General features: G+C 43.1%; 1 protein-coding gene across 3 annotated transcripts; it reads left to right on the top strand.

Moving 5' to 3' along the window:
• The first annotated feature begins 4,353 nt into the window (after positions 1 to 4,353).
• LOC115464982 (RING finger protein 225-like) lies at positions 4,354 to 17,235 on the top strand. Of its 3 annotated transcripts, XM_030195375.1 has the most exons (3): positions 4,354 to 4,467; positions 11,213 to 11,335; positions 16,090 to 17,235. In XM_030195375.1, exon 3 carries the CDS (start codon positions 16,152 to 16,154, stop codon positions 16,956 to 16,958), a length of 807 nt encoding a protein of 268 aa, XP_030051235.1. In that variant the 5' UTR covers positions 4,354 to 4,467; positions 11,213 to 11,335; positions 16,090 to 16,151; the 3' UTR covers positions 16,959 to 17,235. The 3 variants fall into 3 exon arrangements, with proteins under 3 accessions (XP_030051235.1, XP_030051236.1, XP_030051237.1); XM_030195376.1 differs by lacking the exon at positions 11,213 to 11,335; XM_030195377.1 differs by lacking the exons at positions 4,354 to 4,467; positions 11,213 to 11,335 and adding an exon at positions 15,867 to 15,892.
• Positions 17,236 to 17,529: the final 294 nt, after the last annotated feature.

Here is a 17,529-nt window from a genome sequence, read left to right as displayed (position 1 = left end):
CTAACTAACTAACTAACTAACTAACTAACTAACTAACTAACTAATCCAGGGACTGCTGCTCATTGATGAAAATGCCTAGTGTGATTGTTCGTTCACACCTTTGCATCTCATTGCTGTCTAACAATATGTCTCAAAGAGATGGCACTTTTAGACAAACAGCTGAACAAGGCATCTTCAACTATTTCCTCCACCAGAAACCTGTCTAGCTTAAATCAAAATAGGGCAAATGCCAGCTCTGAGATTCCCCTCCTATTATGGTGAATACAAAGTTGCTTATCTGTAAGTAACAGAGCTTCTCCATAGGCAGGACAGCCACTGCATGATCAGAACATGCATTCCTGTTTTTGAGCCCTGTGAGAGCTATTCATGTTGGTTGGTATCCTTGGTTTTCTCTAAAGCTGTTTCTTACTTCCAGGAAATGTCTGTTAGCTACAGCATGGATCTAATTTAATTTTAAAACATTTATATTACACTTTGCTCATCCAAACACAGCATACAAGGCAGATTACATCTCAGTAAAGGCTGTATACAGACTTGGTTTTCACACTATCCACCAGATGAATTTTTATACATGTGGAGGGGCACTTTCAAAGTAAAAAAAAAAAAAAGGTCCTGCTCATAATGTCCAGAACCCCCCCCCCCCCCCCACCGGCCTTCTCGCAGCCATAATCAAATAGGAAAAAGTCTAGATTTCCTGTTCGATTATGGCTGTTAAATAAAATGACTATTTTCCAAAGTGAAAAATCCAACTTTTTAACAACAAAAAAACAGGGACATGAAGGTCTGTCTGGTATCATTTTCAAAAATATGGCCACACAGAGCAGAGGAGTAGCCACTTCAATAGCCTTCAGGCTTGCAGGTGTCTTATTTACTTAGGTAAAGTAGATACAGTGCAATCTGCTTAAGTGCAAGGGTCTGGGACCAAAGAAATACATGCAGTTAACCGGAGCATGCACTTAACCGTTGTGACCCAAAGAAGCTTGACATCTGATAAACATATGTACAGTACTGTTTATTATACATACAGTATACAGTCTCCGTTAATGTTATACAGTCTCCGTTAACTGACGTTAGGCTTACTTGAAGTAATCAGTCATAGTCCTCTGTACACTCTTGTGTCTGTGAGTTCCATAGACTACGTCAGCCAGACGGTAAAAACTGTCATAGCACTGACATCCAGTGGCCTCCAGATAGGCCCACACGGGGTTGAGACTCTCCAGTGCTCTTGCAAAAGTGACAGGAGGTTGTTGAATTTTGTCAGCATGTGCCTCGCTGCTCATTTCATCATCTGTTTCATCATCAGCTGTTGCCTGCGTGTAGGCGCATATCTCGACATCAGTGCTGTTGTCAGCTGTTTGTAGATCGTAATCAACAGCTCCATAGTGATGAAACTCCTCTTCAGTAACACTGGCTGTTCATCTGACGCGTTTGCAACAGCTGCATCTGTTTCGTCCCTCTCCATATCCTTAACAAAGCTTGCCCGCTTGTAGCAGTTCACAATGGTTGCCTGTGTAACATGATTCTTTCTGCATATGTAGGGAATCCAACAGTGATAGATTACGAGCCAGTTAAACAGCACGTTTATCCTTGCCAATCTGGTTATCCATAACGCTCATCAGACGACGTGGCACAAGTGCCCGATAATGTTGTTTGAAATTGGCTATTATGCCCTGATCCATAGGTTGGATCAGAGAGGTAGTGTTTGGTGGCAGGAAGACCACCTTGATGTTAGACAGCCTGACATCATCACTGTGCGCAGCACAATTATCACAAAGCAACAAAATCTGACGCTTTTGTGCCCACATTCTAGTGTCTAACTTCTTTAGCCACCGCATCCAAATTTCCCCAGTTATCCATGAATTTGCATTAGCCTCGTATGACACAGGAAGTCGCTTACCATTCTTGAAGCAACAGGGCTGTTTGCTCTTTCCAATGACGAGGGGTTCCAATTTCTCACTCCCATCCATATTGCAGCAAAGGAGGATCGTCAGTCGGTCCTTTGACATTTTACTTCCTGTAGTTTCGGCTTGTTTGAATGCAAGGGTTCCATCAAGAATCGCTCGCCAGTAGAGACCATTTTCGTCAGCATTGAAAATGTCACGAGGTGCAAACTTGTTCAAGATGGTAGGAAGAACTGAAACAACCCAATTTTCAGCACCAAAGTCATCAGCGTCTTGTTTTTCACCATGCTGCTTCTTGAATTTTATGTTGTTCCTCTCCTTCCATCTTTCCAACCATCCAACAGTGGCTTTGAATTCAGTTTGTCCAAGACTTTCAGCTAGCTGATTAGCTTTCTCCATAAGCAGTGGATCACTGACAGGAAACTGTCTGCTCCTGACTTGAGAAAACCACCGAAGAAGAGCATCTTCTACATCCTCAGCTTTTCCCGCCCGTTTTCGTTTCCTGTGTGGATTTGTATTGTTTTGCCAGTCTTCCAGAAGCTGATCTTTCTGCTTAAAGATACGTGAAATTTGACTGGGATTGACACCATATTCTTTAGCAATAGATGCTTGACTTTGTTTGTTTTCTAATTTTTTAAGAACGTCTATTCGTTCACCCAGCGTTAAAGTCTTACAGTTGCGCGACGACGACTCCAGTGTGTACTCTAACAACATTCTTTCGCTTATTCTGCCTGTGGCAGTTAACCAATGAGATTTCAAATTTACCTTCCCTTTGTCACATGCCAATCGGCTTCCATATTTCGTGCATGCACTTATGAGGAGTCTTTCCTGCAGAGGAGCGGTCTTAAACCATGCATAAGCGAATCTTGCACTTATCAGTGGTGAGCTAAAACGAAGTTTGTCCCCATAGAAATTGATGGTGCCAAAAATGGGACTGAAGTACGGCATGCAGTTAAACAGAGCATGCGCTTATCCGGCATGCACTTAAATGGAGTGCACTGTATTTTTCTGTTTCTGGAAGGCTCAGATTTAGAAAAAAAAAAAAGTCAAAGTGGGACTTAAACCTGGGTCCCTTGGTTTACAGTCTACTGCACTAACCTGCTTATTGCTGTGTTTAGAATGGCCATAATACCTGTAGCTGACATCGAGCCTGGTTTTCCTTTCCAGTTTCATTTTTGGGGGGAGGGGGTACAGTAACCACTGGGGGATTAAGAAGGGGCCTTAATCCTTCCAGTGGTTACCTGCTCAATTACAGCCATGTTTTGTAACTTGGACATGAGTAAAACATGTCTAAATAAAAATGTCCCCTTTTTAGGCATGGACGTTTCTTCCCATTCGAAAATCCCTGTTGAATATCATACTTTTGGGCCCTCCCACGTCCCACCCAAAACACACTCATAACATACCCCTTACTTATTTGGATGAACTACGGTGGGAAATGTCCAAATTCTGACTTTCCAAAATCAGGCACAGTGGCGTACCAAGGGGGGGGGGGGGGGTGGTGGGGGAGGTCTGCCCCGGGTGCACGCCGCTGGGGGGGTGCCGCGTGCCTGTTAGCTCCGAGTCCGCTCGTTCCCTCCCTGCTGTTCCCTCTGCGCGGAACAGGTTACTTCCTGTTCCGGGGCAGAGGGAGCAGCAGGGAGGGAACGAGCGGACTCGGAGCTAACAGGTGCGCGGCACCCCCCCCCCAGCAGGTAAAAATACACCCGTGGGGGGTGTAGTTTCACCAGGGGTGGGGGGACCGCGCTGCACCTAGGGGGGGCGCATCGGCGATCCGCCCCGGGTGTCAGCTAGGCTAGGAATGCCACTGATCAGGCATTTTAATATGTCCATCTGCTTTGAAAATTAGTAACATTGTGTCTATAGCAGAAATTTTCATGGTTTGGTTATCCTGATCGGTCTGCAGCTCTGAAGCAGAGTACACCTATTAGATGAATACTACAGGAAGTTTTAATCTTTTCATGAAAGTTCTTATAATGAAACAGAGGTGTTTTTTTTCTATAAAGGTGCTACTTAACACAATGCAACATTTTCCTTTCAACTAAAGCCAGGCAAACTATCAGTGAACCATGACCTTACTGGGCATCTCTCCACTACATTCCATTTCCTTCTTTTATTCTTGGCACCAAACCTGAAACTGCAAGGAAGTCAGCCCTGTAAGATTCTCTTTTTCCAATCTCTTTTTTAATGCCTTCTCTTTGGGGGCAGGAAAAAAGAGCCTGTAGGTGTGGTTACTTACACAAGCTGCTGCACCTGTTCCACACGACATGCTAAGGAGGCCCAGCTGGTTTGACTGGTTGGCCAAGATTCCAGCCACCAGTTAAGGCCAGCTACTGGGATCCACTAGTCAGCACTGTAGTTAGGCAAATTGGGAATGGGGAAGTCCAACCCAAGATAAATAAAGCAAAAAAAAAAACAAACCTCTGTGAAAGAGAAAGAACACAGAGAGAAAGTGTGTGTGAGAGAGACAGAGATGGTGCTTCTAAGTCCAGGAAAACGGGCGGAGAGGGAAGGAGATTAAGGACAATGAAAGAAATGGAAAAAAATAACAAAGAGGAATGGGCAGGTAGGTAAAACAAACCTTCCAATGCTTTTTGCTTTACCTTACAAAATGATTTTTTAAAATAATTTTATTTTCAAAAATGGTCAAAGAAACAGGAAAAATATATGGCAGACCGGTACATGACAAAGGAATACAATGGGTCAAAAATTCTAGTTAGCTCAGTGGCAATCTGCCCACTGCCATGTGAAACAGAGAGCTGCACCGGAACAGGGTTAGTGAGTGTCCCATGCTGCCGGAATCCACAGGAAGAGAGAGGGAGAGAGAGAGAGTGTGTGTGTGTAAATTATGTTGAAAATATCCATAGCTGCAAATGAGTCTCGGTGTCAGATCCCAGTCCTAATCTGATTGAGTTGGAAACCCAAAGTTGGCACGTGAAAAACATGCTCCAAACACTACAAAACAAAGATATGCCTATAGAATAGTTTACAATTAAGACTTACAAAGTGGAAAACGGAGATATTATAGCAAGAGAAAGACTGGCAGATGGAGTAAAGAGGCAAAATGAATGTCACACTGAGAGAGTCTTATACTGATAGAAAGATATGGAGAGACCTCATGTATTCATACATCACTATCAATTTATTGTTTATATACTGCTGTATCCCCTGAAGAGGGTTCACCACGGTTTATAACAAGACAAATAGACATCACAAAACAGACAAGTGAAATTGTTTTTAAAACTAAGATCAAATCTTGTCCAGTTTCACTGGATGATTATCCTTTAACAGTAACAAGGGGCTTAGAGGGAGTGGAGTTGGCTTTTCTCACTAGTTTTGTGCGATTGTCTGTGAAACATGGGACGGTATTGCAGGAATGGAAATATTCAGCCAAACTAAGACTTGGGGAAGAAATAGATGTAGGTAGACAGATATAATAAATAAATAAAATGTCTCCCTAGAGGAGAGGAAGGGCAGGGTGATGATAAAGATGTTTACATACTTAGAATGTATTAATAAAAGAATATTTTCCAAAGATAAATAATTGGTTAGTCAAAGATTAAAAAAAAACAAAAACACACAAACAAATCAAAACCAATCAATATTAAACATGAATAAAAACCTACATGGTAATGCATTAAAAAAACATATATACATATATTGAACTCCATGTCATACAAATAACCGAAAATAAGTTAGTGTAAACCAAAACATAAATATAAAATATCTGATAAAACAATATTGTGATGCAACTTTTAAAATGGACACGTACCTATTAGGGTCCCAAAGGGCACATACACCTAATAGCAGTTAACTTTTAAAATAAGCAGCAACCTAAAAGCAAACAAAAATCAGTTCTAAGCTAAAAAGAAGCCAATAAATATTGGCCAAGGCACAAAAGTTGTTCTATCACAAAATCGTTTTATCAGATAGTTCATATTTATGTTTTGGTTTACACTAATTTATTTTTGGTTATTTGTATGACATGGAGTTCAGTAAATGTATATAATGTTTTTTGGAATGCATTACCTATGTAGGTTTTCATTCATGTTAATATTGATTGGTTTTGATTTGTTTGTGTTTTTAAAAAAATCTTCGACTAACCAATTATTTATAATGTCTGTTTATATATGAGATATATGATTTTATGTTTTTGGAAGATTTTGAGTTTATTTTATGCGTATTCTTTTAGTGGAAGTTACAGCTCCAGACACAGCCTCTGGGAAGTGAAACTTGGCTATATCAGACATTTGTTTTGATATATATTGGAGAAGATTCTATAGATGGCACTAAAAATCTAAGCGTGTTCTATAATTGGTGCCTAGATTTAGGCGCTGATTATAGAATAGGCTTAGTTCATATTTCAGAACCTAAATCTATGCGCATCCATTTACACCAACAAAAACTTGCGCATAGATTTAGGCGCACTAAGCCATATTCTAGAACTAGGCACATAAATTTTGGAATGCCCACGAAATGCCCAGTTCCCTGCCCATAACCATGCCCCTTTTTACCTGCATGCTTTAGAACTTCAACACACTTTGTTACAGAATACACTTAGCGAGTTGTGCGCCTAAATTCTAATCAGTACCAATTAATGCTCATTATTGCTTGCTAAGTGCTGTTATCAGTGCTCATTAGCTTATTAAGCTTGTCAAATTATGCACATCCTATATAATAAAACGCACATGGAGAGAAAATCATATCAAACTGTATGTGGGCCATAAAGGGCCTGATTCTATAAATGGTGCCTAAAATTAACGCGTGTTAGACAATCACGCCTAAGCATGTTCTAAATACTGTGCATAAATGTACGCTCAGTATTTATCATACACTTAGGTATAGTTTAGACGACTAAATCTACACGTGCCCATTTATGTCAACGAAAAGCGGGTGTAAATCCCTGCATGTACATTTACGTGCACTGGCCCATATTTTATAACAATGTGTGTAGATGCTGGAATACCCACGAAATGCCCATTTCCATGCCCCTAAGCACGCCCCTTTTTGCCTGTGTGCGTTAGAATTTAGGCACAGCACATTACAGAATACGCTTAGCAATGTACGCACGTAAATTAAAATTTTTGCCAATTAGTGCTCGTTATTGTTTAAGAGCTGCTAACAACACTTAACAGCTTGTTAAAACAATCTACACACGTAGTTATAGAATACACATAGATTTACGTGCAATTAGGTGCGCTATACAGTGGCATAGCCACAGGTGGGCCTGGGTGGGCCACAACCCACCCACTTAGGACTGAGGCCCACCCAACAGTAGCACATGTTTAGTGGTAGCTAGTGGAGATCCCAAGGTCCACCAGCTGAACACTTCCCCCTGATGGTAACGAAAACACTACTCTCCATGATACTGGCACCTGCACATTCTCAGTTTTCAGCGCATGCCTGCTGCAAACTGCCCAGGTGGAAAGAAGCGTGTTGAGATATTTTTTTGGTGGTGGTAGTGGTGGTGGTGGAGAGAAGAACACTTGGTGCCCACCCACTTCTTGCCTAGGACCAACCAAAATCTGATGTCTGGCTACGCCCCTGGCGCTATATAGAATGTGGGGGAAAAGTACATGCACAAAAAGTAGGTACACTGAAAGACAGCACCTATAGTTTCATGATTTGTGCATAGGCTCTGAGTGGAGGAGTAGATTAGTGGTTAGAGAAGCAGACTGAAAACCAGGAAAGACAGGATCCAGTTCCTACTAGTGCTCCTTGTGACTTTGGGCAGGTCACTTAACCCTCCATTGCCTCAGGTTCAAACTTGCATAAGTTACATTACAAGCCCTCCACTCCAGCAACAGGGAAACACTTCACCTACCTGAATACACCTCACCCTGAGCCACAATTTGGTGCTGTGGGTGCTTGAGCACCCCCTCCCCCATATTGAACAAATTCCTTGACTGTGTCCAGGAAGAGACGTTATTTCCATTGGATTTAGCACTCCCAATAATTTTGAAAAGTTTGCTCCCCTGCCCTGAACTACTACTATACTGAAAAGGCATGAGCTAAATCCAGATATGTAAACAGGTGTTCCCAGGAGTTCAGTCTGGGTGGAATTTCAGTATTCAAAATGTCCAATTCACTGTCCACTAAATATATCTGGATTTAACTAATTCACATTTCTTATTCCCACTATGACATCCAACTGTGAATATTTGTAGTATTAAAAATGTACAAAGCTGCAAGGTTATCCATTCTAGAAGACTGACTTTTTGGTTGGTCCTGGCTTTCTACCAACCTCATCCTGGTGCATTGTGGGACCTGCAGCACTGATTCCAATGGATAGAACCAGAACCAGCCAAAAAAGTCTCCCTCCTGGAATGGGTAACTTGGCAGCTCTGAATGTAGGTGTTTTATGAAATATTCTTAGAGTACATGCATATCTTCTGAGCAGGTGTAAATTTGTGCGGGAGAATTTCTGCTCTACTGGGCATCATTGCAGGAGAGGGGAGAAAAGATAGACATTTAAATAATGTTGTGGCATAAATGCAGAGGAGGCAAGTCTCAATTGAAAGGAAGCTCTGGAATGAGGCGGCATAGAATGAAGGTGAAAGGGGACAGACTCAGGAGTAATCTAAGTAAATACTTCTTTATGGAAAAGGTGGTGGATGCATGGAATGGCCTCCTGGTGGAGATGAAGACTGTATCTGATTAAGAAAAAAGAATGGGACAAGCACATAGGATCTCTAAGGGAGACGAAGGGATAATAGATGGTATGGATGGGAAGACTGGATAGGCCATATGGGCTCTATTTGGCTTCATTTTCTACATTTGTACAGTATTTTTCTATCGTGTAAGTCAAGAAGCACTTATGTCAGCTTTATAATATAGGTACCTTTTTGGACTGTTTGCATAGATATATTATAAAATTACCTATGAGGGCACTTTTAGAAGTGCTAAACCCAATAGAAATTATCACTCGCTGGACACTATCAAAGGATTTGCTCAATACCAGGGGTGCTCAAGCACCCATAGAGCTGGAACAGGTCAGTGGTTATAGTGGAAGAGGCAGTAGCGTAGCCAGACCTCAATTTTTGAGTGGGCCTGGGGATAGACTGGGTGGGCATGACCCACACATTTCCTCTCTGTCCACCCCCCCCCCCCCCGGTAAAGTTAAATTGGTGGGGATCTCCGGGCCCCTCCAGCTGAACAATCTTCTGGAGTCCCCCAGGGCCCAAGAAATCTCATCCCCATGCCAGTCACCAGTGTGTATCCCTCCCCTGTGTATGCTCAGTTCAACCAGTATCCCCATGCATACATATGCTGTAGTGCCTATTGAACTGAGCATGTGCAAGAGGTGGAGGGAGGGGGGTAGTGCTAGTGTCAGCAGCTGGAAGACTGCTCGGGGGGGGGGGGGGGGGGGAACTCCAGGCAGAAAGGAAACTTCAGCTGATGTGGCCCGGGGATCCCCACCAGGTACACCAATGCTGTGCATTGCCACTGGGTGGGTCTGAAGTTAAACCAGGTGGGTCCCTGCCCACCCCACCCCACCAGGGCTATGCCACTGAGAAGAGATGAAAAGGCAAAAGAAGAGAAAAAATGACACATGGTTTTGCACTATGTGCAGAGTATGGCTTCTCTGGGGTTCAGTTTAATTTTAGTTTGTGGTTACTTATTCTATACTTCATGAGGGGCTACCTCTGTTCATGTGTGAAAAAAGGCCTGGTATTCTGTTAGCATCAAGTGTGTGCCTAGGACTAATCTGTACTAATACAGCTTGTTTTATTTTCCAATAGGTGTATTAATGTTCTTCTGTCCACTGCAATTTTCAGAGTGCTGTTTTTTTTTTCTAGGAAAGACCCTGTGTGACCCCCTAGAAGTTTGCTTGTAAACATACTAGATTCACTGGTCCAACTTGTTAAGAATATTTTTTACTTTGTAGTAAAACAGTAGTTTTAAGAGCTATACTTTATTACTTTTACTTGAGCCGACTTTCTTTTACTTCACTACTTTTGAAGCCAGTACTTTTACTTTTTACTTAAGTACTTCAAAAAAATAACAACCCCATTTCTGAAGATATGATGGAGGTTTATAAATGCATGACTGGAGTGGAATGGGAAGGTGTGAATTGGCTTGTTTACTCTTTCCAAAAGTAGAAGCACTAGTGGTCACACAATGAAATTACTAAGTAGTACATTTAGAACAAATTGGAGAAAATGTGTATTTAAGCTCTGGAAATTGTTGCCAGAGAATGTGGTAAAAGTAGTTAGTTTAGCAGGGTTTAAAAAAGGTTTGGATAGGTTTCTATGAGAAAAGTCCATAAACCATTATTAAGGTGGACTTGATGAAAATCCACTGCTTATTCCTGAGATAAGGAATAAGCACCTATTGAGTGAAAGCAATATTACTGAGTACTTTATATGAGACTCTCCTTCACTTTAGTCTAGAATCATCTAAGACTATTATATTTGCAGTTATACACTCTGTGAATTTTGTTTGATATTCCTGAGATAGGCAGCATGAAATCTAGTTTACTCTTTTGAGATTGCCAGGTACTTGTGACATGTATTGGCCACTGTTGGAAACAGGATGCTGGGCTTGATGGACCTTTGGTCTGTTCTACTGTGGCAATGCTTATTGGTTCCCATTGGCAGGCTCCAGAAATGTTCAGCACAGCTGCAACCTTGATATATTCCTCTGCCGGCAGAGCTTAGGGGGCCCCACTAGCAACTGCTGCTGTTCTTTGCCACCCTTGTGGCCTTTGATCCTTCTTCTGCCAGTGGTGGATGGGGTTCCCACCAGCAACTGATTCTCCTTGTCACCATGGTGGTGGCGGCCTTCCTCTCTTCCCCTGCTGGCAAGGCTTGGGGTCACCAAATTCAGTATTTCACAGTGAGACAGTGAAAAGCCACGATTTCAGAGAATGTGAGGTCAATGAGAACTGTGAGATATGTCAGATGTATCTGTTGGGTGACATGTTTTTTTTTTTTTTTTTGCCAAAGGATCAAAGATCTGTTCTTGGCATTTTGGCAGGGAATGAGAACCTGTACAAAATGGAAGGTTAACACCCTGCGACTTGTCTCCACCGGGGAATGATAAGCTCATAAACATTAACAGAAGGATTGAAAGTTCTGCTAAAACCAAATAAACAATATTCTAGACAGTGAAAGGGTCAGTGGGAATCCACGTCTCAGAGGATGACAGGGTCAGTGAGGATCTACCATCTTTAGGCAATCAGATGGCACTCCTCCCTCCTATTCCTTAGATCACACACCTAGAGAGAGTTTGTTAGGTCTGGTTATGGGCACACCTCTCTCTGCCCTTACTGCCTTTTATCTTCTGTTTACCTTTCTTGCATTACGCAGATTCACGTCTGCTAGGTGGAAAAGACAGAGTTCCAGAATAATGCTGCCGCTGATGAAGGTTCAGCCTGACCAGATGAGGAATGGACGAGGGTGTTACTGGAAACACCTCGATCCCAACTAAAGGTAGCAATATTTAGGGTGTGTGTTGTCACTGCAAGCTTCTTGTGTCACCCTGGGGCTGTGGTGCCTGTGGAGACTTTGGCTGTTTGCAGCATGTGTAAATTGAGTGGGCATGTGACTAGCTGTTTTAAACCCTGCTGTCTGATACTGCTCAACTCTGTGTTGTTTCCTGTGACAAGTGCCACTGTGGAGCCCTAACTTCCAGTTTTTTTTTCCAGTGCTTAACAACATTGTGGGGCTGTTTATGTGTTTGTATTTCTTGGCCGCCTTTGCAATTTTAGCTCAATGCAGCTTACAATGCTGTTCCCCCCCCCCCCCCACCCCAGTTTCAGAGCTGAATGGGACTCTGTTTCCAGTGTTGTCACTCTAGGGTTCTGCGTGTGGTATGTGTCTGTGTGTAAGTAACTAGCTGTTTCCAGCTCTACATGTTACTTTGGAGTTAAGTGAGTATACTGTATGAGTGTGTGGCTGTGGCTATAGCCGTTGCCAGCAGTACATATCATTCTGAGGCTGTACTTCTGTGATTCTGGCTTTCTCCTACGTTGTTTCCAGTGCTACATGTTAATAGGGAATTCTGTGTTGTATATATCTGCTGTAGGTAATGGGACACTTTACTCAGTGAAATATTATAGGGATACAAGGCCTGACACAACTATCGCAAGCTTCCAGGATCTCTTCAGGAGATTCCAAAGCTCTGCCCTCCCAATAAAAGGAGCTCAGTCTTCAGGCCTGGAGTAGTGAGCAAGCAGTTAATTAAACCAAAAGGGTGCATGACAGAGTTCCACTCTGTATCCTTGCAGTCATTACTCTTCCTTTTTCTTGGGGGATACTTTTCAAGCTGCAAAAGGAAGCAAGGATGGGGGGGAAAAAAAAAAAAGACTGTGAGGATACAGAGCTTAGCTTTCAGCCAGAAGTAAAGGCGTTTCTATTCTTGTGCTGTTTCTGTCTTCTGTTCCTGTTGCTGTGGCTCTTTAAGCAGGTGGGATGTGCTGCTTCATTATCATCCCCTTCCTATTAACCAGTACTTTTTAGTTTTGTGACTCTACTCAGACCACTACTGTTACCAGAAGAGTAGGGTGATGTGGCAGCCATGTTAGTCCACTTTTAAAGGTAATAAATAGAAATAAAACAAAACATAGAAAAGAAAATAAGATGCACCTTTTTTTATTGGACTAACGTAATACGTAATACGGACTAACGTAATACGTTTTTTGATTAGCTTTCGAAGGTAACCCTTCTTCTTGACCCTAACCCTAGATTAGGGAAAGGAGGAAGCTGTAGTGACTCGGCTTTCCTCTCTATGACTTTCCCTGCAGCTAGGCTATGGTGGCAGTCAGAGAAGATAGATACTAGATAGAGGGAGAAAACAATAAGATAGGGAGATGAAAAGAAATAAAAATTGAAGGCGGTCTAAGGCTGGGAAAGGGTGAGAGAAAACGGGGGAGACAGGTCTTGGAAGGGGTGAAAAACAGGCAGGAGTGCTGGAAGGAGGTAAGGAAAGGGAGAAACAAGGTGAATTTCTTGGGTGAATCTCTTCATAAAGGTGTTTAATAAATCACAATAAATAAATAAAGATAGAAGGAGGATGAAGGAAAGTAGAAGAAAGAGGGTTAGGAGGTAGTGAGAAGGGGTGGGAGGAGGGTGAAACTCAGGGGAACCATGTGCTGAGAAGGAGTGATGGACAAAGGGGTGGTGAAGGTCTGGAAAGAATAATGAGGCAATGAGGGTGAGAGAAAGGTGGAGAGGTGGTTGATAGCAGAAGATGAGCAATAAAGAAGTCAGGTATAAAAGGTAAGCCTTATGGAAGGGGGAAGGGAATAGAAATCCGCATTAGCATTGTGGTCAGATGATACCTCTTGATCTGGTGATATTTTTGATTGGAATAATCTTTTGCTCATATTATGCATTTGTCTGCCTCTACCAGCTTAATGCAATCGCTTTATGTTGTTTTCTACAAAGCTGTCTGGATATTTAATAATCACAAAAAGAGAGGGAAAACAGCTTACAAATACAACCAACCAAACAAAAAAAGCAGACACTGGGCCTTCAGGATTGACAAAAATGTAGTCTTTTAATATGACAAAGACCCGACACGGGCTGTGTTTCAGCGTACAACCGCCTGCATCAGGGGTCAACAGAGTCCTATAGGTCCTTTCGATTACAGACGAACTGTTAACACAACGGGAAATCTACCCGATTGTCTTACTCACCCCTTGCGCAATAGTCCGCAAGCTGACCTATAGGACTCTGTTGACCCCTGATGCAGGCGGTTGTACGCCGAAACACGGCCCGTGTCGGGTCTTTGTCATATTAAAGGACTACATTTTTCTCAATCCTGAAGGCCCAGTGTCTGCTTTTTTTGTTTGGTTGGATATTTAATAGACCTTATCATGCTAATCTTTGTCCCATGCTGGCATTTCAATATTCATGCAGGTGATTTAACGCATATGCTATACTCTTGACCAAATGTATATACTTTCTGGACTTCCAATTGGAGTATCATTCTAAAGAATTGACCAATATCTTCTTCTTTATCACCGGATTTGATTGTGTTTCGTTATTTAGCTGTTGCTGATTATCTATTTGGCAATCTAAATTGTTTGATATATTAGCTGCACTAACTATTCAAATGACATAATTGGAAATCCTCTACCTCATTAAATATAGCCTTTTGTTTTTATATAAGCCTTATTTCTTATGGTTCATAAATATGAAAGTAAGGCAGCAGAATTTTCAAACAGATCTAAAACAATTGAAAAAATGTGGTCACCTATTTTTACCTATACTAGCTATTAATTGACATTTCAATTCTCCTTATTCATCTGTAAATGGTTTTTAAGTATATCTCTATCTTGCCTAAATGCTTGATTATAATACTTGTAATGCTTTATTATGCTTTGCTGGTCTATGTACATAGGAGCCAACTTTTCAAAATGATTGGGGGTGCTGAATTTTGTTTTTTTTACAGGTGCTGCATTCCCCCTCCCCCTCCCCTCCCTCTCCCCCTGTCCCCCTCCCTCTCCTTCTCCCCCCTGTCCCTCTCCTCTATCCCCCTTCCCCCTCCCTCATCCCCCTTTCCCTGTCTCCTGCCCCCCTTCCTCATCCCCCCTCCACCTCCCTCCCAGTTCCAGGCCCCCTCCCTCCCTCCCTCCCTCTCTCTGAGTTCCAGGGTCCCCCTCCCTCCCAGTTTCAGGGTCCCCCCTTCCTCTCTCCCAGTTCCAGGGTCCCTTCCTCCTTCCCTCTTCCAGGGTCCCCCTGCCTTTGAGTTCCAGGCCCCCTCCCTCTGAATTTTAAAAGTCATCTATCTTACCTTGTTGGGGTTAGGGCGGCAGCAGCGGTAAAAAGCATGCAGGCTCAGCTCGGTGCTTAGTTGTTTTCCCTTCTCTCTCTCTCAGCTCTGGCCCTGCCCTTGCGGAAACAGGAAATGAGGGCAGGACCAGAGCTGAGAGAGAGAAAAGGGAAAACAACTGAGTACCGAGCCGAGCCTGCATGCTTTTTACCTCTGCTGCCGCCCTAACCCCAACGAGGTAAAATAGATGACTTTTAAAATTTGGAGGGAGGGGGCCTGAAACTCGAAGGGAGGAGGGAGGGAGGGAATGAACTTCCGGTGGGTAAACTTCCAGTGGGTGAAATATTGGGGGTGCTTGAGCACCCACAGAGTCGGCACCTATGTCTATGTATAATAATAATACTGATTATTATATTCTGCAATGGGTAGCGGTAAGTGCTCCCCTCCCCCCCCACACACGGCCATACGGTAAGAATGTCTTTTTTAGGGGCTTTTTGCCTGCTGCATTAAAAACGGCCCTGGCGTATGGCAAAAATGGCCTCTGCTGCTACCACAGGGCCCTTTTTACACAGCTTGGTAAAAGGACCCCTCAATTATTACCATCTTACAGATGGTTAGTGTTCTTTTTCCTGTATTATAGTATGTCATTTGTTTAATTATATTTGAAAATACTAATAAAATGTTGTGAGCTAAAAAAAAAATAAATAAAAAAAAGATAAGCCTTATGGAAGAGGGTGATGGAAAGAAGATATTGAATGCTACTGGAGGGGAGAGAATAAAAAAACAAAAGAAGAGAGAATAGCATGCCATTTATTGTTGTAGAGGAGAAAATATTTCACAATTTCCCACTTTTTGAGGAAAAAAAAACCTTTTTCTGAGCTTGAAAAAATGCCACCATCACTGACAAACAAGATTCAGGTAGGATTGTAGTGGAAGTCATTGAAGACTGTTACAACATATAAAGTAGCTAATCTGCAGGGTTTGGATGAGTTAGGAATGGAAGCTGGATTCCTAGAATACCAGCAAATATAATAGCCTTGACATTCTGGACCTTTGATAGTTGTTGTGATCATTTCTGAATTTCCTTCTTTGCTTCTATCAGTGTCATTCCTTAGCATTGTGACGTTTGTGGGCAGGTATTTGCCCATGGCTCGATGACAGGAGTAAACTGAGGCCTCATTCCAGTGCAAACACATAATAGCTGTTGAAAGGCTCTTGAGAAATGTGATTTCTCAGAGAGAAGGACAGAGATTCATACGAGGCCTAAATTGGTAGGCCTGTCCTTGTTCTAGTACCAGTGCATGCTTAGTGCAGTTATTTCTACAATAATGTAATGCTATCTCAGTATTATTGTGGAGATTGTCCAATAATTTCTCTCCGCTTTATCTCTCTGTCTGTTATTTAACTCCAGGATTTCACCTCTGTCTCTGCTAACTATACCTTTTCTTTACTTTCTCTTCCTTCACAGCAGCTGAACAAGGATACAGAGATTTCCTGGCTGTTTCCAGCCCCAGATAAGGAACTTTCATCATGTCTGAGGAGGAGAAGGATTCCAGGCGCAGCAGCAGTGTCGGCAGTGCCGTGGCTCAGAAGAAAAATGCCACAGTTGGTGCCACAAATGATGAGAATGCCAAGAGCAGCAGCAGCGGCACCACAGTCCAGGAGGATGCCAGAAGGTACATCATGAAGGAAGAAACTGTTGGTGCCTCAGCAAATGATGATGCCAGTAGCAGTGATGGCACCGAGTGTGTAATTTGCTTCACACAGTATGACAATGTCTTCAAGCTGCCAAAAGTGCTACAGTGTGGTCATACCTTCTGCTTGGAGTGCTTGGCACGCATTAATGTCTCCTCTGAGGAGGTCAATTCTGTTACATGCCCTATCTGCCGCAATGCCACACGCCTATCCGCAAAGAAAGGGCTTCCAGCATTGGACACTGACACAAGCATTCTTAGTCAGCTGCCCGGGGGTTCAGAACTGGGCTCAGTCCGTTTCAGCCGCAAGAAAGGGCTATTGTATGTGAAAGACAAGGGCACGCCTGTTCGGCCCCACCTGCCCAAACCACTACAGGTCAGCTCGGTGAGCCTGAGCCTGGATGTGGGCCGGCCTACCCCCCGCAGTAGGATCCCCCTGGGCTGTGTCCGGGGCAGCTGGCTATTTTATATTGCTGTGTCTATTGCAATCATTCTTACACTGGGCCTGGTCATGTCTGGGATCTATATCTTCTTCCTGCTTCCATACAAGAGTCCAGGAGGTAGCAGCCCAATAATTCTCCACCATGGAAATAGCAGCATGATGCAAGCAGGTAGGAATGTCACAACCCCAAAGAACTGGTAACCAAGGGATTGGGATTGAAATGGAGACAGACTTATGAGAGGCACCAGCATCTACCAAGCAGAGAAAGACTTATGTCAGCGATACCTGGAGCTGAGCAAGACGACTCTGTGGTGGGTTTGCTGGGCTTGGGATTCTCCCTCTGCCAAGGGCAATGACATGATGGGATTGGGACTCTGCTATCTATCATGACCAAGGCCACTTGGATACAGACTATACACTATTATGCAAAAGAACATGCTGGAATTTGTACTGGATCTACAATACAATGGTATATTCATTGGAGGGGGGGGGGGGGGGGGGGAGAGAGTTGGGAGGGAGACCATGGAGCAACTGCTGGAGCAGTTGAAAGGTCAAAAAACAAAGCACAGGCTCTTTGTGCTATGGTGTGGTGAGAGGGGTGCAAATGTAAACATTGGCCCTCAGGCACTGCGTGGTATGCCCCTGACATCAAGGGCAAGGCATGCTTAGAAACAATTGGGCTACTATTTAAACACTGACCAGAATGGGAGTTTCTAAACTAGATATTCAGCGTTAGGCCACTGGATACTGGTGCTAATAGCCGGGTAATCAG

This window comes from Microcaecilia unicolor, chromosome 3 (genome assembly GCF_901765095.1).
Source record: "Microcaecilia unicolor chromosome 3, aMicUni1.1, whole genome shotgun sequence".
Classification (NCBI taxonomy): Eukaryota; Metazoa; Chordata; class Amphibia; order Gymnophiona; family Siphonopidae; genus Microcaecilia; species Microcaecilia unicolor.
Note: the sequence above shows the minus strand (reverse complement) of the source record. Positions and strands in the feature narration are given on the sequence as shown.

Bases quoted from the DNA above. Each gene is read 5' to 3' on its own strand.
- LOC115464982 (XM_030195376.1), top strand. From the start codon at position 16,152: ATGTCTGAGGAGGAGAAGGATTCCAGGCGCAGCAGCAGTGTCGGCAGT.